Source organism: Chinchilla lanigera, unplaced genomic scaffold (genome assembly GCF_000276665.1).
Source record: "Chinchilla lanigera isolate Chin_1 unplaced genomic scaffold, ChiLan1.0 scaffold00106, whole genome shotgun sequence".
NCBI lineage: Eukaryota > Metazoa > Chordata > Mammalia > Rodentia > Chinchillidae > Chinchilla > Chinchilla lanigera.
In genome coordinates, this window is record NW_004955507.1 from 2,829,435 (window position 1) to 2,854,121 (window position 24,687).

Consider the following 24,687-nt stretch of genomic DNA (forward strand, 5'->3'; position numbering starts at 1 on the left):
GCACTCTATAACAATTCATATTTTTATAAAAAATTTATCAAAATCTTATACAAAAAAATGAATGTATACCTATGGCCCCCACCTACAGTTCTCTGAATCAAAACTCCTGAAAGACACAACTAATGAGAAGTAGCAGAGACTGTCATATAAGACAGACCAGACAGACAAGCTGTCAAAATGAGCCAAAAGCTAGCCAAAGGACATGATCAGTGTTTACAAAATCATTAAAGAAGGGGCTGGGGGTTTAGCTCAGCGGCAAAAGCGCCTGCCTGGCACGCGCAAAGTCGTGAGTTCGGTTCCCGGTACCGGAGAAAAACCAAAAAAAAAAAAAAAATCATTAAAGAAAAGGGTAAAAAAGAGAAAAGATCATTAAAGGAAAGGATAATGGGAACAAGGAAGTATGCCCTGATCACAGAACACCTGAAGCTAATCACGGGAGGCTTAGAAGCTGAAGAATAAAAGGAAGTACCTAGCATTTAGGCCAACCATACCATGAGACTGGACTCTAAGCAGTGAAGTGTGTGCACAGCCCCAAAGGGACTAAAATCAAGTTACTCATGAGGGACAGAATTAGAAAGGACAATGGAGAAAACAGGGAAGTGACAAATATGTCCTTAGTGGTAAGATGGCATGGTCATTATGGCTCCCTGGGCTCTGATTGAGACGCCCCCCCTTTCAAATCCTGGCTCTGTCACTTAGGAGTCATGTGTTCTTGCACAAAAGGCTTGACTTCTGCCTTCCTCTACCTCTTCTATGTAGAATGAGGAAGAGAATAGTATCTTCATTGGATTGTCATGAGGATTAAGTGAGTTAATACATAGAAAGTGCTTAGGATAGTGTCCTGCATATATAAGCCCTTAAGGCTAGATTCTATTATCATTATTTTTATCTAAGCTTCAAGACCCATGCTGATAAGACCGAAGAACCTCAGCATGCTAGTTAAGCCAAGTTTGCATATACAGTGTCTTACAATTTAAAAGTATTTCCTCCATGTATTACTTTATCTGACCCTCAAAATAAGGTTGTAGCAGAGTATTATCATGTATTGCTATAACACACATATTAACATAGATATGTATCGATATGATAACCACTTTATAAATAAGGAAACTAAGGATAAAGAGAGTAAAACATCTTATCTAATGTTCTAGGCTGTATACCAGAAAATGCAAGAGCTGAGAGATGAACTTAGATGTTTTGGCTTCCAAGCCACCACCCCTTTCGTCACCTCATGCCGCCCTCCTTTCCTTTGCTTGGTCATAGCTTCCCAGCAAGCCCACAAGGGCTGTTTAGGAATCACCTGCGTCCATAGCTCAACCATCTCCCAATGAGGTGCCATCCACACTACTCCTACCCTCTCCACCATTTAGGAATTGCCAATATGTGCTACCTCTTCAGTGCTTCCAGCTTGTCTTGCAAGAGAGCAGAGGAGGTTCCCAGGCCAGATAAAGCCCTCAGGCTAAGAGATAATAGGAAGACAGGCCAGATTTGGCCAGTTGGCACAAAAATGTAAAGAGCTAGGAGGACAAGAGCAGGACACCAACAGTATCTGCTGGACATGCTGAAGAAAATACTACCCAGGGAGATAGCCAGCCTGACCACTGATGGCATTGGGAATACAGAACATCCCATAACTGTATTACAACCCAACTTAGGGTTTCCAGGCCAAACAAACCAAAGCCAAAGCCAAAACAGTGAAGTGTTTGGAACATACTTACAGTAAAATGGCTGCTTATAATCTGTAATTTGAAGTTAACTGAACCCCCTATATTTCATCTGGCAACTGCAACCTAGTTACTGGGGGTTCTAGATGAGCACTACAGGCCCCAACATATGATTTCCCTTCATCACAACTTCCACAATATACTCATATTTAAAATGGAATTCGGGCCCAGGGCACAGATCTGTGAATTCTTCTACTCTTAGAGTACCATCTAACTGACAATGCCATCTAACTGGTTTCCCAGGGACAATTATGAAGTCAAAACCCAATTACCACCAGTTTTTATTAATGTAGGTCAGAAAGCAGCTCATTATAGTGGTGAAAAGCTAGGGCTATGGATGCAGAATCCCTGGCTTCAGAGCCTGGCTGAGCTGCATAGTGATTGAGTAACCTTTGTAAACCTCCACTTCCCTATCTGTAAAATGTGAATGATGCTTGTAACCTAAAAAGTTATTATAAAGATCGAATGGTATGTTCCAGATAGAGTAGTCTTGGTAGGTTTCAATAAAAGTCAGCTATTAAGGTTATTAATAATAGCAGCAAGAAGGGTTTCAGGAGACAAAAATGCACTGAGGTTCTTTTTGACCCCTGTCTTTCTAAATGTACATGAATGCTGCCAGGAAGGAAATCTGTTTATTGCCCCAGTCTTGTTTCAGAATTTGACTGAGCTATGACTCAGTCTCCTGGGGCTGGCTGGGAAACAGTCAGGAAAGAAATCTTTGGGTCATGGTTCAGACATCCAGGAGATCTAAGAAAATGATGCTGAGAAACTCTGAGGAGCCCTATGGACAGTACTCTCTGGAACACTTGCCTTTAGAAATGTATGGTTCATTGTCAGGCAGTCGGTGAGCACCAGAAGCACTGGCCTCTGGCCTGGGCACAGGGACAGGGGGCCTGCTGGCCAGGTCCATGCAAAAGGTCTCATCATCTTCCACCGTGTGATAAACATCTTCTTCCTCACCAAGATGGTGCTGCTCTCTCTCCAAACTGGCCATTCCCATGCTGTTGCCTAGATACATGGAGAAAGATGATTGAGAGCAGCGGCCAAGCAAATTGAATGGTATCAGTCATGAGAACACAGTGACATTTCCGCATTAGTACAGTTATGGCCCCAGGCAAAGGGCTTCCCTCACATCACCCCCTGCATCATCTGTTCAGAATGCTAAAAGCAACTGGGACAAAACCAACGTCTCCTTCCCTTACCATGAACATTGACGCAGCCAAGTAAGTGAGTACCAGGCTCTACCACTTCAGCTTCACTCTAGGATTCTGTTACTCATCCCGTTAGAACTAAGTGGAAGAAGGCACAACCATCAAAGCCCAAGGACACTTGGTGATGCGGTTTCTATCTACATGCCCCCCCAGGCCTTGTGTGCTCATATGTGGGGCTTTGGGGAGGTGATTGAATCATGGGGGTGTGACACTCATCAATGGATTAGTCCACTGATAAGTTTACAGCTAAACATGATGATGAGAGGCGAAGCCTGGTTAAAGGAGGTGGGTCACTGGGGGCATTGCCTGGGAGGATGTATTTCTCTCCTCCCTTCATCTCTCTCTGCTTCCTGCTTGCCATGCCATGAACACCTCTCCTCTGCCATGCTCTTCCTTGGAGCCAGCTGACTATGGACTGGAACCTCCAAACTGTGAACCAAAATAAACCTCTCCTCCATACAGCTGGTGGGTGTTTAGTTGGGTATTGTGTTTCAGCAACAAGGAAGTCACTACGCTACTCGGAAGTGTCCCTCGGTATTAGGACAGCAGTGTAAGATGTCCGACCCATAGTTCCAGCATATTCTTTTTGTTTTAGTATATGTGCTGCCAAAGTGAGTGCTCCAGCATATTCTTCATCCACCTCAAAATAGCTACTGGAAATCATTCCTGAAGACTTCTGTGCCAAGAACTGTTCTGGGTGTATCAACTGGCATTATTATCTTCTCTGATTTTAGAAGAATGCTGTGGATATCTATACTCCTCAAGCCCCTTTGCACATGAAGAGGGTTTAAGGATTTAAATAACTTGCATATAATGCTACATATAATGGAAGACTATGTGGCTATTTAAAAATTAATACTCGTGCTGACATATTACTTGTGAATAAAAGGAATAGTAGACATATGTGTGGTATGTACATATTAATATGTCCAGAAATTTTCTAGAGCATTTAGGAGAAAAGGGAAACTTATTTTCATTGCTTATTTTAAAAATATCACTTGGATTTTATTATTTGCGTATATTATTTTTGTGACAATAAACAACAGTAATAAGCAGAGAAGAAAAGAAATCAAAGGCCGGGGATATAGCTAAGTGGCACAGTGCCTGCCTGGCAAGCGTGAAGTCCTGAGTTCAATTCCTGGTTCAAAAAAAAAGGAATCAAAAGAGGGTTCCACTGTTAAAGAAAGAAAAGAAAGTGCTGCTCTAGACTTCAGGTTCTCCAAGTGGGTCCCTGAACTACTTAGGGAAGTTAAGAAGATGAATCTCAGGTCCCACCCAGATAGATACTCTGAATCAGGCACTCCTCAGGTGAGACCAGAGATTGTGTTTTAGCAAGTCCTCCACGTGGCCTGATGCACACTCAAGCTTGAGGGTCACTGCTAAAGGAAAAAGTTTAGAAAGCACCACTCTGGCAGCTGGCATGTATCAAATACCAACTGTATGTTGGATAGTAGGTGACACCTTCCCCACTGCATATTACAGTCTTATAGAACACAACAATCAGCCTAAGATTAAGGTAACTGACAGGCCCAGGGTCAGAATCTGTCTGTGCTAAAACCCTCTTGAGCCCATTAGACAGCCCACTACCAAGGCTCAACCCCAAGCCATCCCACCACACTTGTTGCATTTTCCTTTATACCACACTGTACTTTTCATATTGAATGAAAGCTCACTTGGCATATGTGTCTGTCTCCTCTGTTGGGCAGAACTGAGTGTCACTGATGCCTGGACACCAGTGTTTGGCACATACTAATGAATGACTAGAAATTATCTCTTCAACTCGGGACCAAATAGATGAGACCAAGATGGCCAGGGACTCTCATCTCATCTAATTCCTAACCCAGTTTTCTTATCATGTGGCCACATGATGTCCCTTCAGATAAAAGGGATAGTTTTACTTCCTTTCAGAAGGTAGCAGTATACCCAAGAGTCACAGCTGGGACTCTGAGCAAGGCTGGAAGGATTTAAAACCTGGTTCCTACACTCTGCTTACTACCTATACAACCCTGGGCACATCACCTTTCCATCCTTCCAACTTCTGTCTCACAAAATGAAGATGCCAGTATCCACCTTACAAGGTTGCAATGAGGATCACATAGTGTAACACATAAAGCAAAAAACTAGGCCTGCTACATTGCTAAAAACAGCAAGGCAGACCTGAGACCAAATAACGATGTTGGCAGAGCAAATCCCACATTTGGCATTGTTTTTGCCCTCTTGGGGCCAGGTGCTGTGGCTGCCCAGAATGCCCCACTCAGGGAACACTTACTTTAAAGCAGAAGTCAGCAAGTCTATTTTAAAGGTACAGATAGGAAATATTTCAGGTTATACAGCATGTTGAAACTCTTCAACTCTGTCCTGGTAGCATGCAAGCAGCCACAGATAACTCTAAATGAGTGGGTATAGTATGTTTTGATAAAACTTTATTTACAAAAACAGATAGCTAGCCAGGCTGTGGTTTTTCTGTCACAGCTTTAGAGCTTTTTCATCCTCTTTACTGCCAAAACCATTTGTTTTTGAGAGTCTATCTGTTATGGTTTGTGTCTGGATGTCCCTCAAAAGCCTCATGTGATCATGGAGGCGTGGGCTTTTCAGACAGCTGAATCCACTGTATAATTGATTCATGGTCCAATGCTGAGATTAAGGGTATGAGTGCAACATTTACCCTAGGGTGGGTAGCCTGTATACAATATAAGAGACAAAAAGAGCCTCTCTCTCTCTCTCTCTCTCTCTCTCTCTCTCTCTCTCTCTCTCTCTCTCCCTCTCTCTCTCCCCCTCTCCCTCTCCTCTCTCCCTCCCTCTCTCCCTCTCCTTTTCATTGCTTTTGCTGCCATCTGCCACCATGAACAGCTGCTCCTCTGCCATGTGCCACTCTACCTTGGAGCCAGCCAATTATGGACTGAAACCTCTATAAACTGTGAGCTAAATAAGCCGCTCCTCCTCTGACTTTGGGTATTAGTATTTTCTCTCAGCAATTAGAAGAAAGTAACTAAGACAGAATTTGGTACCAGAGAAGTGGGGTCATTGCTGTGACTACACCTGACCATGTGGTTCAAGAGCCTTCGAGACAAAGTTACTAAAGAAAAAGAGTAAATAAAATAAAAAATTAAAAAATGGCTTCAAAAATGGCTTGTGGAAAGAGATTGGAAAGGTCCAGAGATGCCAACTGAAAAAGTAGAGCTGGAATGGCTTAGGCTGTTCTGTATGAGAGATTCTGGTCAGAGCTCAGAAGACCAGAAGGCTGATAAAAATCCTGCTAGTAAAGACCAGGCTTGGGAGATTTCTGCTAGGAAGGATTGCATTGGGTGTTGGACTCTAGGCAATGTATGTTGTGGCTTGGCAGAAAATTTGTCTGCATTTTGCTTGTGTCCAGAGACATTACCTGAGACTGATATTAAGGGCAGCAGACTAATTAATCTTGCATAAGGAATTTCAAGGCAGTTTAATGTTGAGGCAGTGGCATGGCTACTGTTGGGGGCTTTTAGACTGATTTATGTTGAGAATCAAGAGCAAAGAGCCCAGCAGAATGATTTAAAATGTTGTGAGTTTGGCCAGAAAGAAAGCTCCAATAAAGCTGTGGACTGCAAAGATAAAGCAGAACTCTTGATTGCGGAGAAGAAATAGGAGAATAGAAAAGATGGCCTGAGGGCATCACAAGAAGCAGCAGGACTCTACCCTTTGCAGCCTCAAAATTGCAATAATGAAAGACTTTGATTTGAAAAAGAAAACCCCAGAACACCATGTTCCAGCATAGCTGTGGCTGCACCATGTTCCAAAATGGTGGCAGCATAGAGAATTTGTTTCTCAGAATTGGATTCAGAATGCTCAGTGATCCAGGTTCTTGACCCCTATAAGCAAGAGGGAAAGAGGCCTGACTACTGCTCCACCTGGTAGCAGACTTAGGTATCATCCATGCTGGTTTTAGGTATATACAGAATGGAAGAGTTGTGGGATCAGGAAGGCTTCCACCCAAATTTCAGCCACCCTGAGAAGCCAGAGAGTGTGTCCCAGAGAAGGCAGTGTGTAGCTGTGAGTGTGAAGCCAAAGGTACACTGGCAACCCTAGAAGTTTGGAGAAGCCAAGAACATGGATCATCTTAAAAAATCTGCAAGGAGGGAGCAGAGCCAGTCCAAGGGAGAAGCCGTGGGAGCTACAACCACCAGAAGTGCCATAAAGGTGGAGCCACCATAGCGCTTTGGAGTTTGCATCTTGCCACAGATTGCCTCAGATGCTGCACATGGAACTACAGGACTTAATGTTTGCCCTGCTGGATTTTAGACTTGCTTTGGTCCTATTCTTTTGTATTCCCCTGTTTATAACTTTTGGAATAGAAATGTTTATCTTGAACTACTGAATGTTAGAACTGTTTAACTTTCTTTTCATTTGTATAGGGGCTCACTGCTGAGAGTTTGCCTTAAATCTCAGAGGAGACTTGGGACTTGGACTTTTCAGCCATGCTGAAACTGTTAGGACTTTGGCAACTCTTAGAGATGGATTAAATGCTTTTCATGTAAAGGAATATACGTGAGTCTTTGGTGGAGCAGGGGCAAAATGTTATGGTTTGTGTCTGGATGTCCTCCTAAAGTCTTATGCGGTCATGAGGTGCAGGCTTTTGGAAGCACCTGAATCTACAGTTTGTGACTGATTCATGGTCCAAAGGTGGGATTAAGGGTGTGAGTGCTTCATCCACCCTAGGGTAGCCTGCATATAATATAAGGAACAGAAAGATCTGTCTCTCTCTCTCTCTCTGTGTGTGTCTCTGTCTCTGTCTGTCTTTCTCTCTCTGTGTGTGTGTGTGTGTGTTTCTGTCTGTCTGTCTCTCTCTCTCACTCATTCATTGTTTTTGCTGTCACCTGCCACCACGAACAGTTGCCTCTCTGCCCTGTGCCACCCTGCCTTGGAGCCAGCCAATTTTGGACTGATACCTATACAAACTGTGAGCTAAATAAATCTTTTCTTCTTTAACTTTGGATGTCAGTATTTTGTCTCAGCAATGAGTGAAAAGTAAGTAAGACACCATCCTCTCAGCATTTTACTTTCTATATCTATTTGATTAATGGACCCACTATCAGTATCAATGATTGGACAAGGTTAAGGAATTACTCACACAATTTAACACCTTCCATCTATGAAACACTCAATAATAATAACAATAACAATTATAAATCTTAGCTATCTGCCTCACCCTGTCTGAGACCTAATGTACAACTCATTTAATTCTCCCAACATTTCCCCATTTTACAACTGAGGAAACAGAGGCCCAGAGCAGCTGAATAACTTGCCTAACATTTTTCCAGCCATCTGCAGAGGGAACTGAGTTTAGAGCAGCCTCCACGTTCTTTACCACTATGCAACACAGCCTTAACTTAGTCAAATTTTGTATCTTCCCCTCTTTCAACAGAAAGTACAATGTCCTAAAGAAACTGATATGTTATTGTCTGTGTCCCAACACCAACAGCCATAACAGTGCTTTGTACATAGTAAGTACTCAACAAATTCAGTCAAATAGAAATAGGCATGGGCATTTTAAAGAGGTCTTGCTGGAGGTAACTGGTTAGCCAAATAACTGCTGGTCCACATGTAGCAGGCCAACAGGGGAGGTTCAGATGGATAGAACTGGGAGACAGAGCACTTCTGTCATATCATATGCCATGTAGGTGTCCCCTCATTCCTTGGTTGGAGTAACCTTCATATGGAATCAAGCAATGTCTCTTTCTTTTTTTTTTTGCAACAACTCACCTTCTAAAAACTTGCGGATCATAGAGTCCTTAGTAGGCCGAGAGAAACTATCTCCAGAGACTGTGTTAGATGTATTTGCCTGAAGCATTTCAACATCTAGAAGAAAAAGGAGACTGAGAGTCATTGTGGTGTTTGTTCACATAGGCATGATAATTTACAGATAGATTTCCAAGGTTTGGCAACTTTCTTAAAAGATTCAAGCATTCGGGGCTGGGGATTTAGCTCAGCGTTACAGACAGAGAGTTGTGAGTTTGATTCCCGGTACAGGAAAAAAAAAAAAAAAAAGATTCAAGCATTCACTCATCCATTCATTCATCCTTCCCTCCATCTATTCATGTCTTCAATAAAGACACTGAAAAGGACTAACAATAAATGAAAGGAACATTCACAACCCTGAGGTTGTATCCTTGGGCTACAGGCCTCAAAAGATATAGTTACACTCACATACATTGGAGAAAATAAGCTTATTTTGAAATATATACATCATAACATTATTACAGCAAAGAAGTAAGCCAATAGATGAAGGAACAACAAATAATAAATAAACCGTAGCTTTTCTTCAAACAACAGAATATTACACAACAGTTAAAAAGAATGAGTTGGAGCTATTTCTCTATAGTTGTATCTCAAAAACATAACTTTGAGTGAAAAGTTGATTATTACAATATGAAATTATTTACATAAATCTTGACAGCCTATAGAACTTTTTTGCTAAAAAAGTTCAATTTGAGAACTGATTTCCATATCTGGGAGTAGATGCAAAATTAAAAGAGTTACAAAGATAGTTAGAAAAATAAAATATGGAAGAAAATGATAGTAGCAACAGGAGCCCTGTCTGAACCTGGCATGCTAATAGAATAACTAACCCTGGCACCAAAACCCCCATCTTAATGTGCTGTATGTTGGGGGAATTAAAAGAATTTTTAAAAAGAAGAGAAAACAAATAAAAAAGAATGCACACAGTAATAAGTCTTATCAACACCATACATATTGATCTCATGCACTGAAAAGGATATAACATCATGGCTAGGCATTCTTCTCAAAATTCACAACTTCAGTCGCATCATAGGAAACACTGATACATCCAAGCTGGGGAAAATTCTATAGAAATAGCTGAGCAGCACTCTTTAAAAGTGCCTTGACATGGAAAGACTGAGGAATTTCTACAAATTGGAGGACACTAAAGAGAAATAATATATACATGTAAGATCTAGACAGGATCCCAGAACAGAGAATGAATGTTAATAGGGAAATCAGTGAGATCTGAGCAAGATCTGTAGTTTAGTTAGGATTGTGCCAATGTAACCTTCTCACTATGATCTGTGTAATACTAAGATGTTAATATTAAGGAACATGAGTGAAATGATATGCAGGAACAGCAGTGTTTTCCACCTTTTCTCTAAGCCTAAAAGACGTTCAAAATAACTTTTTTTAAAAAGAGAATAAATGAGAAAAAGGAGAAACTACAACAGCAAAAGTAAATAAGCATAAGCACAGAGATGCTGAGCTTTTTCGTCCCTTTACACCATCGAGGCAAGCCTCTTCCACCTGTGGAGCAGGCATAGAGAGTAGAATGAAGAATGACCAAGGTGGTGCTAAATGTGACAAATCTTCTTATTCATAGTTATCCCTTAACTGGTGGTTAAAAGCCTGCTTTGAGCAGCAGACAAACTAGGTCCTGCGGAATGTGCGCTCTGTGCTGTTAGTAGAGTTGTCCAGTGTTATGGCTTGACCTGGATGTCCCTCAAGAGTCTCATCTGCTCGGAGGCAGGACTTTTGGAAGGTGAGGCCCTAATGCATATTTGCTATTACAAGGTGGGGCCTGGTTAGAGGCCAGTTCCTGGGGGTGTGACCTGGAAGGGCACATCTCCCTCCCTAGCTCCTCCCTTTCTTTGATGCTTCCCGGTCACCCTGATGAGAGCAGCTTTCCTCTGCCCAGACCCTTCTGCCATGCTGTTTCTATGTTTATGCTGAGTATGAACTGAAACTTCTGAACTGTGAGCCAAAATAAACCCCACCTTCTTTAAATTGTAGGTATTAGGTATTTTGCCCCAACCAGGTGGAAATGACTAAGACACCCTTGGGCTTCCTTGAGAGTGTGTCGGAGGTGATTAGAGGCATTAGATCAGGATGTACAGGTTCCAATTTTGATTTTTCCACTTATTCCATTTTTCTGGCTGTATCACTACATACCCACCAGCCCAACACCAACTAATTGCTAAGGTCTAATGGAATGTCCAGATTCATAAGATCACCATGATTGGGATCACTCTATAAAAGACATCCCAGGGTCATGACTCTCAGAGAAGCCCAGGATATGAGGCCCTTTCAGGTATATATAATTTATGTACAGCTCCTCACAGATGTTCCCAAGTCCCTGTAACCAATCCGTTATTTTGATCATAAGTAATATTGCCTAGAAACAGTTGACATTTGGCTCTTATCAGGTTACCAGGGTAACAGAGCTAGGAATTCAACCAAAGGTCAAATTCTCATGAAGAAAGGGAAATAATAGATATTAGCTCTTTGTCCACAGTTATCATAGGTCAAGTTGTTTTTCAATCCTTTCAACTTCTCTTTTCCCGTACAAAATGGTAGGATGATAGTATGTCCTTCTTAGGTTTAGCATGAGTATCAAATAAGAAGTTTACCAAGGGCATAGGACAGTGCCAAGCGCACATGAAGTGCTAAATGAATACTTGTTAGTAGTATTGTTATCATTACTATTATTTTTATTATTAAGTCCTATACCCAGGCAAATGTTCTAAACAGATAACAACTCAAAAAAAGGAAGGCTCAATTTACATTTTAAAAAAATTTTATGGCTGGGATATATCTACTAGCAGAAAACTTAACTAGCATGCTCAAGGTCCTGGGTCCTGGATCCAACACTCAGCACCACAAAAAGAGTTTTTAATTGGCATATCATAATTATATATATTTATGGGGTACAGTGTGATAATTTGATACATGTCAGTGGTGCATAATGATCAGATCAGGACAATTAGCATTTCCATCTCTTTATTTATTTATTTATTTTTTTTTTTTTGTCTTTTTGAGACAGAGTCTCACTGTGCAGTTCAGGCTGGCCTGAGCTCACTTTGTAGCCCAGGCTGGTCTCGAACTTGCAATGATCCTCCTGCCTCAGCCTCCCGAGTGCTGGGATTACATCCATCTCTTTAAATGTAAACATTTGGGCTATTCATTCTTTAAACAATATAAAATAAATTGGGCTGGGGATATAGCCCACCCACACAGCATCTGCCTAGTAAGCATGAGGTCGTGAATTTGATTCCTGGTACGAAAAAATAAAATAAAACAAATTGTTGTAAACTGTAATCACCCTCCTGACTAGACCACTAGAATTTATTCCTCCTATATAACTGTATTCTAGTACCCTTTACCTAACTTTCTATTTTCTCTTCTCTCATTCTTTACAGCATGTAATGACCACTATTCCACACATGCAGTATTTGTCATTTTGTGCCTGGCTCATTTCACTTAGCATAACATTCTTCAGTTTCATCCATGTTGCTTCAAATAACAAGATGTCATTCTTTTTTATGGATGAATAATACTTCATTGTGTACACATATCACACTTTGTTTATTCATGCACCAATGGACAATTCAACTGATTTCATGTTTTGTTTTATCATGAACAACGCTGTGATGAGCATGGGAGTGCAGACATCTCTTCAACATACTGACTATCTTATTTGAGCAATCTTAAACTCATCTGCAACCTTAATTCCCCTTTCCTATGTAACTAGTATATTCATAGGTTTGTGGGCATTATTTTGCTTCCCACAGATGGAACCCTATATCAGGCATAGTCAGCCTGCTGATTTCTTCCCATGCTGGTCTGGTGAAGTATCAGAGGAAGGGACTGGGGTACAGTCAAGTAAGGCCATCATGTTCACACAATAGACTAGGCCGCTTGTCCAAACTCAGATACTGGTTTGAGTCTCTGCATGTGCCCATCATCTTAAATGAAGTTACCTAAAAATTGTTTTCTTTCTTTTACATTATAAATAATAATTCTCCTTTTATATAGCTGAATATATACATCTTTGAATTAGATCGTGAATAGCACCTACATACATGAGCCTCCATGCCCCTAGTTCCTATTCACAGCAGACATCATTAGTTAATTACATCATTCTTTATAACCATATCATCTTTCCCAACACTCAGTATTGGCCAGCTAACACTGACACGTAAGATGTCTGTAGTTTATGTAATAGCATTTCATTTAACAATATTTTAAAAACACTATCATTCCTGTATTAGACACTAAGTCTAGGGAAGTAAAAGATATCACTTTTGTAATAATAAATAAAAAGTGCCTAGCTGTTTAGAGTTAATAAGTGATAAAACTCTCTCATGGTCTAAATTTGACAACCTTTTGTGCATATACAACCTAAATACAAGAGTGAGCAAAATATACAGAAATACATAGCAAATGCTGTAGACAAAGGGAGGCTGTCTTGAAAGGGCATTTTGTAAAGAAAGAAGAACAAGAAATCCTAGATGCATTCCTAGATGGTCAGGGACTTACTTCAAATTCTAAGTACTTAACCTTCACCACTTGCCAGTTAAAAATAAACTGAAATGCGCTAAAACCTGCTGGTATAAGAAGAAAGTGCAAAGTTCTTTCATTTCAGCAGAGAAAACAACAATAATACAACAAGGAGATTCTGGGTCACAGTCTGCTTCTAGCAATGCCAGCTGCAGAGTTATGCAGACCTACTTGATTTAAGGAGTCAGTCAGCAAGAACCCATTCCTGGAACACAAAATCTTGATCAACCCAGCAGGCACTTAATTAAAGAATGAATCACGAACAATAATGAATTCCCAAAGACACCCATGTGATACTCCTTCTGGGACATAAATCCACCCTGAGCTGCAGTGGACACTCCATCTAGACGATATGCTATTAATACAATACAAAACCAAGTCTGAGTATATAATACAATAAAATGTCAGCTATAGAAAGACTATTCTAGAAGTTGCAGTTAAGGTGCTATGTGTGCCCTGAGAAAAGCATGATCCACAAACCATGCAGGTCAACAGAGGAGCAAGGTTGCATTATTGTGGAGGTTAGAGTAGAGTGTCAACTTGATTGGCTTTGAGATCCTCCCCAAGAACCAGTGACACACACTTCTGGGTGTATCTGGTTGGTCATGGAGGCATGGCCTTGGGGTGTACGTCTGATCCTTCACCCAGTCCTCTTTGGGACTCTTCCCCTGCTTTGCTTCCCCAGGGCCATACACTAAGAAAATGCTGTAGGCAAAGGGAGGCTGTCTCCAAAGGGCATTTTGTAAAGAAAGCAGAACAAGAAATCCTAGACGCATTCCTAGATAGTCAGGGACTTACTTCAAATTCTAAGTACTTAACCTTCACCACTTGCCAGTTAAAAATAAACTGAATGTGCTGAAACCTGCTGGTATAAGAAAAAAATGCACAGTTCTTTCATTTCAGCAGAGAGGACAACAACAATACAACAACAACGAGGAACAGGATTTTTCTGCCTTGCAGCCACCGACCATGGACTGAATCCCCAGAAACTGAGCCAAATCCAACCTCTTCTTTAAACTGTGGCTTTGGGGCTGGGGATTTAGCTCAGCGGCAAAAGCGCCTGCCTGGCAAGTGCAAGGTCATGAGTTCAGTTCCCAGTACCGGAGGGAAAAAAAAAAAAAAAAAAAACCTGTGGCTTTGGGTGCTGTGTCCCAGCAAGGGGAAGTTGACTAATATAATTATTAACTTTAAAAAATACAATCCATGCTTTTCTAAGTGTCTATGTCCCCAACACAGCTCTTGATGTTCTAGAGGTGTGCAAAGCAAAAAGAAGTCAAGAAGCACACTGAGCTGTGGCCCTGCCTCCACGTGAGCTCCATCTCAGCTGGTAACACCTCAGGCCTTGCCCCTCAAGCATGGCTTGGCTCTCCTCTCCAGCATCTTCTGAAAAGAGACAGCAGATGACGACAGTCTCTGCAGCCATAGGAAGGGAGGCTCCGGGGAGGAATGGGCGCAGGCTCCAGGGCAGGCAGTATGTTTCAGAGCAACACATTGACTGACCGATTTCACTACTGGAAACCACATCCAGGACCTTCACTCTGAGCTCCATCTACAGACCTTTAAGAATTTTTTTTTTAACTTTGAAATAGTTAAAAATTGCTACACTGTCCACGCGCTTGGCTCCAACTTGTGATCCTCCTGCCTCAGCCTTCTAGCATTCTGGGATTACAGGTGTGCACCACTACATCAGTTGACATTTATTTCTTACACAGGAAAGTGTGGAAATCAGTGACTTAAATCCGTGGAATCTTGATTTTTAAAAATTCTTAAGAGGATTGGGAGCGAAGTTGAAGGTCTGACAATGCCACAGAGTTACCACCTGGTGGCAGCATATCTATACTAAAGACTGCATGTAAGACGGTGCTTGTGAGGGGTGTGTGTGTGTGTGTGTGTGTGTGTGTGTGTGTACTCATGCAAGTTTAAGGGAAATAGATTGGAGTGGAATCATAAAATCTCACAATCAGAGCACAACACTCTCTCACAGCTCCCCTTTATTTAACACCAAGAGTCTCCGCTATGGTCTTCCTACTTATTAACTGTTCTGCATTCCTTTTCATAAAAGGGACTTCATTAAATCTTTGCCCTAAACTCAGGTCAGAAAGAGGCAGATGTGTCCCAGTACTAGTCAGAGGATCTTCAAAGTACTGGTAGTAAACTGGTGTAAAGCCTTATACTCTATAATGTTAGTGCTGCAGGCAAGCAAATGAATAAGCAACCTAATTTCCCTAGTGGTTTATTTTTAGTGTGTGAGAGTTACCATTATGAATGGTAGCAAAGTAAGACACTGATAAACCTGGCTAATCAGACATTTAGAAATACGTCCTATAAATTCAAACCCCAGAAACGTGGGCCCTCAATCTCAGTCTGATGGAAGGTAGACTTGTCCTGGAACTGGAATACTTAGATTCCTGATACACTCCTCCGCTGATGGGACTTAAAAATGTTAACTAAATCTTGGAGCCTTTTTTCTCCCCTGTAAAATGGAGATAATCCTATTCAACAAGTCCAAGGATGGTCAGATAAGACAACAAAAAAAAGCAGCCTGTCAACTTCAAAGAGCTGCCAGATGTTTGAGTGATGCTGGGTAGTGCGGAAATAAACTTCTCAGATTTATCAGTCTGGCTTCCGCCCTATTTCTTTATGAACTAAGCTCCTTGCCAGATCCAAGAGCCTGCACCTCTGAACCATCAGGGAAATAATCATTCTCAAGGATAAACCCAACAGTCATAGAGACAGAAACACGCCAGACTATGTCCAAAGTAAACTCGGAGAGGATAGTGTCTGCTGAATGAAAACTGTGGTAGGTTTCTATTGCTGATCTCAGACACAGCCATATTCTACAGACCTGCTTCCCTTTTGATAGTCTTCTCGTTCCATGACCACCCCTGGCTCCTGGGGATTTTAGAGGTTACCAATGGGCCACAAACCAACCTAGCTCCACAGCAAGCTGCTGCCTTGAAAAATGCCGGTGGGCCTCACTGCTCCCTCTGTGAGGAGCCCAGCAGACAAGGGTGGAGGTCCTTAGCATCCCTGTGGGATTCAATGTCATGGTGGAGCAATTTCAAGTGCTAGAGCACTGACAGGAGGAAACAAGTAGAGGATTCTTTCACAGCCCCATAGCTAGGAGACAGGGTAGAAATGATGTGTAGTCTCTGGGTTCTTGAGTGGGTCTTTGTGGTTCTCCAAGTACGCTTCTGTGAGTAAGTCCCTGGTTTCACCATAAAGGGACTGGCTCTGGTTCCCCCTTGCATCCCCATCACCCAGGACAAGGAAGTACCCCAAACACAGTAGATGCTCCTGAAACACTTGTCAGTTGTGAGGGCAGACGATGGATGTATACAAGTGCAGGGGATGCCAGGGAGGTGGTGGTTGTTATTATCTGGAGCTGCAGAAAGGGGGAAGCGTAGCTATAGAACCTGGGGGATTTTCTATAGGAAACCAGAACTAAAATTTGGTATCAGATGAAAATCTCTGACCTGGGATAAAGAATATGGTCCTAGAGACAGATGCAGATCTAAATCTGGGCTTTATCAGATTTTCTGGCTGTGACACTTTGGGAAAATTGTTTAATCTCTTGGTGGCTAGATTTCCCCATTTGTAAAGTGCAGGTTATAAATGCATCCCTGCAGGACTGTTTTAAGCATTCAGTGAGAAAGGGTGTGGATGGCAGGGATGATGCCTTCCCAACTCACATCCCTGCCAGGCCACTGGCCCATTCAGAAAGAGCTTGAACCAGTGCTTCATGTCATCCCGGTCAAGGGCTGGAAAGGGACTTCCACACCTTTTGTCTCAGAGGAGCAGCCATCTGATTGGCGAACGGCTAACAAACACTGGCCCCCCACACCCTTGCAGATGCTAGAGTTGGTGTCAAAGGCCTTGTTGGTGTCAGGGGCAACCTCTGGCCCCCAACCAGTCTGCACCTCCCACTCTAAGGCACCCTCATAATGCCCATTTTTCCATGAGTTCATGGAAAGTCAGATCTCTTCCCTCAGGCTCTGAAAAGGTGGCAGTACTCAAGCTAGCCCCTTCTAGACAGCCCTGCAGCATGAAGTTGGCACACTGGTGATTTGACTTGTCTTTCTTGATTCTATTTATTAGATCCAGAAGGAAAGAAGGCTAACTCTTAGGCAGTGTTTCAGAGTGCTTAGCACTTGAGAACAAATTGCAATAACATCAATAAGCGACGTGGGGGGTGCACTGTGGGGATCGCCTGCTTCCCCACTAGCATATACAGTGAAATCCAATGTTAATCAGATCAGCTGTTCTCCGAGGTGGCACACTGCCCCCTAGGGGGCATTTTGAAGATCCACGAAGATGAGGCAGGGATGTGTGGCACAGCCCCGTGCAATGAAGGGACTTTCAGCACCGCACTCGATATACACATGTTAGAAGTACTGGTTTGGTACACACTTATACATATATGTGTAGTTGTAGATATATGTACATTTGTGTGTGTTTTTATTAATGCAAGATGATATAAGGAAAAAGCTGATAAATATACCTACTAAACTATTACTAATACTATACTGGCTGGGAGTCACATAGACTTTATCAACTCAGTTATATATTCTTATTTTATTTCAAGTTTTTATAAAATGTATCACTTTTGAAATTAGAAAAAACAAGATAACCAGAACAGGAAACATTTGTTAATCAATTTGCAAGAAAAATCATGTCCTAAAGAGCGATATTTTATAAATAAGCTTACTACACATCAATCCAAATAAAAGCAAGTTATCTCCTCTGCAAAAAAAAAAAAAAACCTACTTACAATTATCTGAGCTTAAATTCTAAACTGTCTCATATATATATATTATTTCTGCATATACACTCTTTTCCAGGAATTCAGTTACTAGGAGATTGTGAAGTATTGTCCACCATTTAGGAAAATCCAGGCCTGATGCCAGCACTGCTCATAGCATTTGAGTCACCAAAATGCTTGACCTGTGTCAGTCCACATCTGAGGCATGATACTGACAGTGATTCTGGGGGTAGGAGTCTTCATAGGACTGTTTCATATGGCATCATGTATAGGTAAGCCTTAGCATGCCCTCTTCTTTTATTTCTCTTTCATATTCCAATTAGGGCAGTATATTTGATTTCTAAGAGCTTCATATGCAGGTAGGTTATATTATATATGCATCTCATGTCAGAGTGCTAAACAGGGTATCACAAAATTTTTGTTATAAAGGGCATCTGAGAGGCTTAGTGGCACTTCTATAATGTCAAATACTCAGGAGGCTGAGGCAGGAGAATCTCAAGTTCAAGTCTGACCTAGACAACTTAGCAAGACACTGTCTCAAAATATTAAAAACTAAAATAAAAATGGTCTGAGGATATAGCTCAGCAGCATATCCCTGGGTTCAAGCCCTAGCACTACACAAAAGGAAGGAAGGAAGGAAGGAAGGAAGGAAGGAAGGAAGGAAGGAAGGAAGGAAGGAAGGAAGGGGAGAGAAAGACGGAGAAAGAAAAGAAATGAAAAGAAAGAGGAAACAGAACCATTGATACTGGCCAGGCTAAGGGCTGCTGAGTGAGCTTCTCAGATCACAAGGCCATGCCTTCATGAATGAAGACTCCCAGGCAAGGTTTCTCAGCAGTCACAGCATAGGAAGTACAGGGGGAGATCTGGTTGCCACAGACAGCACATGACTACAGACCTAACACTACGTAACGCAGGATCTTCTCTCTGGGGCAAGGCAGGGGTAAACAGGGACTTCCTCCCTACAGACCAGAATGAAGACAGCCGCTTCTCAGCAGAAACATGGAAGCAGAACTGGGCTAGGCTACTTACAGAGGTCCTCAGTGGCTGCTGGGGCAAAGGCAGCCATGGACTCATACAGCTCCTCGTCACAGCCAGGATTGAGGGAGCATTTCATGAGCAGGTCTGTGGACAGGTGGGCCATGGACTCGTACACAGCATCAGCTTCCTCTCCGTGCATCAGCTCCTCTTTAATGTGGCTCTTCAGCATGTCCACAGTCTCCTGCAAGAGAAGGTGGGACCCGTGAGTGGTCTGGTCAAGGTCAGGCTCAACTGGACTTGTGGCCAGCAGAGTAAGCATTCACAGGAGTCAGGTCTGTAGGTGCTTGGTATATCTGTAGTCCCTGCCTGACTGCATGCTCCTCAGGGCCACCTTCATGCTCTCCTCTCTCCCCTCCTCTCTCCTCCCCTCCCCTCCCTTCCCCTCCCCTACCCTTTCCCTTTCTTTTCATTTCCTTTTCTTGCTTTATGTTTTCTGTTTTAATTTTTGTATCTTCCTTCTATGCTAATCACAGGGTATGTATGCACTTAAAAGATTCTGGTTAAATGTTTAATCTCATAAGTACCTACTGTGGGTTAGTCTGGCTCTAGGTATATGACTACACAGTCTCTCATACCATCCTTTCCACATTGCTTGAGAAACCATATTATTTCCTAGTTCACAGATAAGAAAATCGAAGCTCAAAAACTAGTCCATTCCTGTCAGGCTTGCAGTCCCAGCTTTGACCTTTCTACTACATGCTGGTAGGTCCTCAAAAGAAAATAAATGACAAAAGAGGATGTGGCCTTGACTGACTAGCCACACAGAAATGCAAGTGGACTCAACAAGGCTGCCACCAAGGTGTTCCTGCCCTTGCAGAGACCCTCTCACTTCTGGAGGCTTCTCCAAAGCACTGACAGTTCCCAGGGCTTCCTCCCTCAGTTTCATGTTCTGAAGCTCAAGAAGAGAGCTGGTCTTGGAAGAAGACCACTGGCATCAGAAAAGCTGTTCTGCTGTCATTCTGCCTCCAGCAGTTGAGAAGCTAGAGAGCTGACTTCTGCAAAACTTTTGCATATTCTTCCTGGCAAGAAACTTTGATATGTCACAATCCTTATTCAGCTTCAACCCACAAAAATCCTGGTTTTCACCATCACTACCCAAGAGAGCCAATCTCTGACACTGTGTTGGTTTCCTGGTGAGAACCGAGGAGACCAGGTAACGGCTGTGTAGTGCTGGAGATTCCAGCTTAGCACCTGGTTTCGATGTGGTAGAAAAGAAAACAGGAAAGTTCTGAGAGGCAGTAAGTAATATCCAGGGACAGTAGCAAGGCTACAGTAACAAGGCTAAACAAAGACACATCAGAGGAAGGTGACCATTGCTAGGAGTACAAATGATACAAGAAATGTGAACAAGATTAGCTTCAGTGCACAATGAAAGTGCATCTGTAAACTGCCCTGTCATATAGAGCAGTATATCAGGACCCTGCTTTAGCTCTGAACTAGGTTCAAGTCCCATCTCCACCTTTACTAGTGCTAGATCTAGGCATAATCACCTGGCCTTTCTAAGTCTCTTCCTCATTTACAAAATGAGGATCACAATACCATCAAGATTATGGCAAGGATTAAATGAGATAATGCATTTGCCAATGAAATAAATTCAATAGATATTAGTTACAATAGCATACACAATTTGTCCTCAATAGAAACTATTGACATGAAAGTGAAATGCTGCATTATATATACATTTGTGATTTCAAAGTAATGCCAATTCAATACTCCCAGACTATGAGCACTTTTTGAAACCATTTATGTCAGTAAGGCCCAAAAGACAGATTCCCACTATTCTATTCATTTGAAATATCTATACTCCTCAAAACATTGAGAAGCCCCTGTATAAGCCTTGCTGAGCTGCTGCCTTATAGATTTTCCAGTTACAGAACAAACTTCGAGGGAGGTGTCAGGCCTATTCCTGTCAGCTGATAAACAGTAAGACTGGACTGTGTTCAGTGCTCCTTTAGGGGTCACAGCTCCACACACCAAGCTAAGCTGTTCTCCCACACTCTCTATGAGTCTGTGAAGGAGGAAGAAAATAAGAAAGGAATGCAATCACCAGGAAAAGCAGTTGCCTCCAGGACAAAGGAAGCAGTGAAATAAAATGTGGGCATTTCCAAGTTTGGTGGTGCATACCTATAACCCCAGCTACTTAGGAGGCTGAGACAAGAAGATTGCAAGTTTGAAGCTACCCTGGGCAACTTAGTGAGACCCTGTCTCAAAATAAAAAGAACTGGAGGTGTAGACTTTCAGTGGTAGACTGTTAGCATGTGCAAGGCCCTGGATTCATTCTCCAGCACAGACACATATGTGTGTATGTGTGCACACACACACAATGTAGGCATGGCTGGAGCTCAGATTAAGACAAGGACCCAGAAGTCAATGATCAATGAATGAAGAGGTAGAGGCCCAAAACCAGATGAGCATATAATCCGGGCGTATCTACCTATCTTAAATTTGCACCCAGGCAGAAGGTAAGAAAGAGGCTGTTGGTAGGAGTGCCCATGGTTGGCCTCCCTGATGCCTCCTTGGGTGCAGAGACCTAATGAGGTCCCGATAAGAAAGGATCCAATCCTAATACAATTTACCTAGGCCCAGAGGTGGGCAAGGTGGCTGGGAACATCCCACCAAAGCAGCCTTGGTGATGGGTGGGAAGGTGAGTGAAGAAGAGAGATCCATATCAATCTTCAGCAGATTCACTCTATAAATGCTTCTGGCAATTCTTTGAGGGTGGATCTCAGCACTTTGTACACATTATTTCCCTCTAGGAGTTCTATAAGCAGTACTATTACAAGCTTCCCTCTGCATACTAAGAAACTGAGAGACAGGATACATGGCTTGCCTGCAGTCACATGGTGCTCAGAAATTTGGACTCCAGTTCATGTGACTGTAGAGTTCATCTCTTAAGCCCACACACTCTGCCCACTGTCAGAAGAGACATATGAGGACATGCCAGAGATGAAATCTTTCTGTGTCTTTGGTGAAAACACAACCCTACAACCACATAGTACATTTCCAATCACAGAGCTTTTTGCCTTGACCTTACCACATACTCATCGATGAACTGCCGGAGGTCCCTGAAGCCATGTTTCTCAGCGATGGTGTTGGGGTAGTGGCCATGCTTGTTGGCCACGCTGTATGCCTGGAGCGCCCCTGGGCAGGTGAGCAGCAAGGCAGTGAGGTTCTTCAGCCCATACTTCGCAGCAAAATGCAACAAGGTAGGCAGCTCTTCATTCCTCTGATCTGAAAAAATGTCAGAATTTAACTGGCAAGTAAGAATGATGGAACAGTACACTCTTGCTCAAGGAGATGAAGCTGTAGAGCTTAGCATGGCATCCAGTAGGCACTCAGTCCTCACTTACTGTTGACTGGCAGAACATCTTACAGTTTCCTTTGAGGCATCATTGAGGATCATATACTGTACTCACATGACAGAGGAAATAATACTTTAATTAATTAGCATATCTAATCATTAATAAAATAACCTACCTTCTCCAAAAGGATTGGAAAAGCCTTAGAAACAGTACTAATTCAAAAGATGCTAATTTCTTCTTTTTTTTTATTTTTGTACTGCTGGGTATTGATGCCAGGGCCTCACAAATCCTGGGCAAGTGTTCTACTACTGCATTACAGCCCTACCTGCAAAAGGTGCTAATTTCTAAAGGATAAAAAGCAAACACAAAATATAACAGAAATCATGTTTTGACCTGCAACACTCAAAGCATTCATGTTTTGATCTGCAAAGCTCAAAGCATTCTGAAACTATTTTTCAGCAGGGCGTGGGGTGTACCAGGAATTGAACTCAGGACCTTGAGCTTGCCAGGCAGATGCTGAGCCACTGAGCTATATCTCCAATGCTCTGAAACTATTTTATGTGCTGATTAAGAAGCCCATCCTGTTAGCTCTTATTCTCAACTTCACAATAAGTATACCAAGAAAATACAGATGTTTGTGTTGTGAAACTGGGGCACAACTTTTTTCATAAAAGTTAATCTCTAGGCCCAACAATCATAATATATATATAAACATATATATAACATATATGTGTGTGTGTGTGTGTATATATATATATAATGTAATATGACAAACCCAGCATCCTATTTACCAGAATATGGTTCTTGGGATGATGGGCCTAAATAGATGCCTAGGATCTCCCACGGTCCGGCTATGAGACACTCTTTCCTGAGCCCCAAGTTTAAAAACAGAAAGTAGTAACATCTACCAGAAATGAGGCAAAAACATTCCACAGTGGGAAAATAGGGAGAAGCAAAAAAGAAAATGCCCCAGAAGAAGGCTTCAAGTGAGACTCAGCCTCATGTTATGGTTCTTAGGCTAAGGAAAGTTGGAATACAGGGAGGTCACCAGAAACTTGAGTCTCCTATGTGCAGGGCCATGACAGTGTGAAGGAACAGTGGTGTCCCCAGAAACACTACAAAAGTGTCCTGTCCAGAGCATTGGGCACAATTCCAGTACAAGTGGTGTGACTCTCCCAGCTCCCAGCACATTGCATGTGTAGAAGGGCCTGTTCCTGCCTCATAGGACAAATATTTGTTCACAGCCCACCAAGAGCTGGCCACCTGGAAACAGTTCCACCCCTTGCTGAGCTGAGAGTGTGGCAAAGAAGACAGACACTGCAGGCAAGCACTATGACAGAGGCCCCAACAATTTAGGGGAGACCACAGTAGAATGTTTGGAGAGATCCTTCCAGAGGAAATGATACTTAAGCTGCTGCAAGGAGGTGAAGTGAAGTTAGGCAGGGGAATGGCAACTAGGACAAGATCTAAGAGACTGCATGCCCACAGCTGGAGTAGCAAGACACAGAAGAGAGAAAAGTACATGCTACTGAAGAGCAGAGTATGGAAGCCAAGTGCAGTGCAGGGAAAGGTGGAGGCAGACACACACAGGGCCCCTTGGGAAGGGCTTGATAACAGGCTAAGAAGCTTTAACCTCATCAGGGAGGTAAGTGGGAAGCACGTGTGTTTTTAAAAGGGGGTTAGGTGCAGTTGTGTGCCCATAATGACTTTCAGTCAGTAACAGAGCTCTTGTAAGATTAGAACAAAGCTGAAAAGCCCCTGACCCATAGTGACACTGTAGCCATTGTAGTATCACAGCACAAGGCATTGTAGTACTTGTATGTTTGTGATGCTGCTGCTGTGAACAAACCTATTCTGATGTCAATTGTATAAAAATACAACACATGTAATTGTGTACAGTACATAACACTTGATGACAATCAGTGATTACATTCTTGGCTTATATACTCACCATACTATACTTTTTGTCATTATTTTAGACTATACTCCTACTTATTTAAAAAAACTGCTATTAATCAGTATGCTGTGTTATGCTGGCAGCAGCCTCACGCACACTGTGTTTACTGAATCTGTTGATTGCATCATTTTCTTTTCTGCTTCATTTAATTTTGTTCATCTTGACTCCAGAGCAATAGGTTATGACCTAGCTTCCTGCCTGCTGGCTCCCAGAGGGTGGGCCCCCAGCACACGGGGAGCCTCGGGCGGGGAGCGCCGGTCTTCGGACTGGCGACTCACTCCCGGCCTCGGGGTTTCCCGGAAGGAGGGCTTCCGGCACACAGGGAGCTGCGGGTGGGGAGCGCCAGCCTTCTGGCTGGCTAGCTTCCTGCCTG

At 42.5% G+C, this 24,687-nt stretch overlaps 1 protein-coding gene across 5 annotated transcripts in view; it reads right to left on the reverse strand.

The window, feature by feature from the left end:
- Positions 1-24,687, reverse strand: part of Pik3ap1 (phosphoinositide-3-kinase adaptor protein 1) — a 112,883-nt gene that overhangs the window by 23,653 nt on the left and 64,543 nt on the right. For all 5 annotated transcript variants that reach the window (XM_013506162.1, XM_005407578.2, XM_005407579.2 and 2 more), the window contains 4 exons: positions 22,090-22,286; positions 19,047-19,236; positions 8,675-8,770; positions 2,535-2,732 (listed from right to left, as the gene is read on the reverse strand). In XM_013506162.1, coding sequence (XP_013361616.1) covers positions 2,535-2,732; positions 8,675-8,770; positions 19,047-19,236; positions 22,090-22,286 — 681 coding nt within the window. The remainder of the gene's footprint in view (positions 1-2,534; positions 2,733-8,674; positions 8,771-19,046; positions 19,237-22,089; positions 22,287-24,687) is intronic.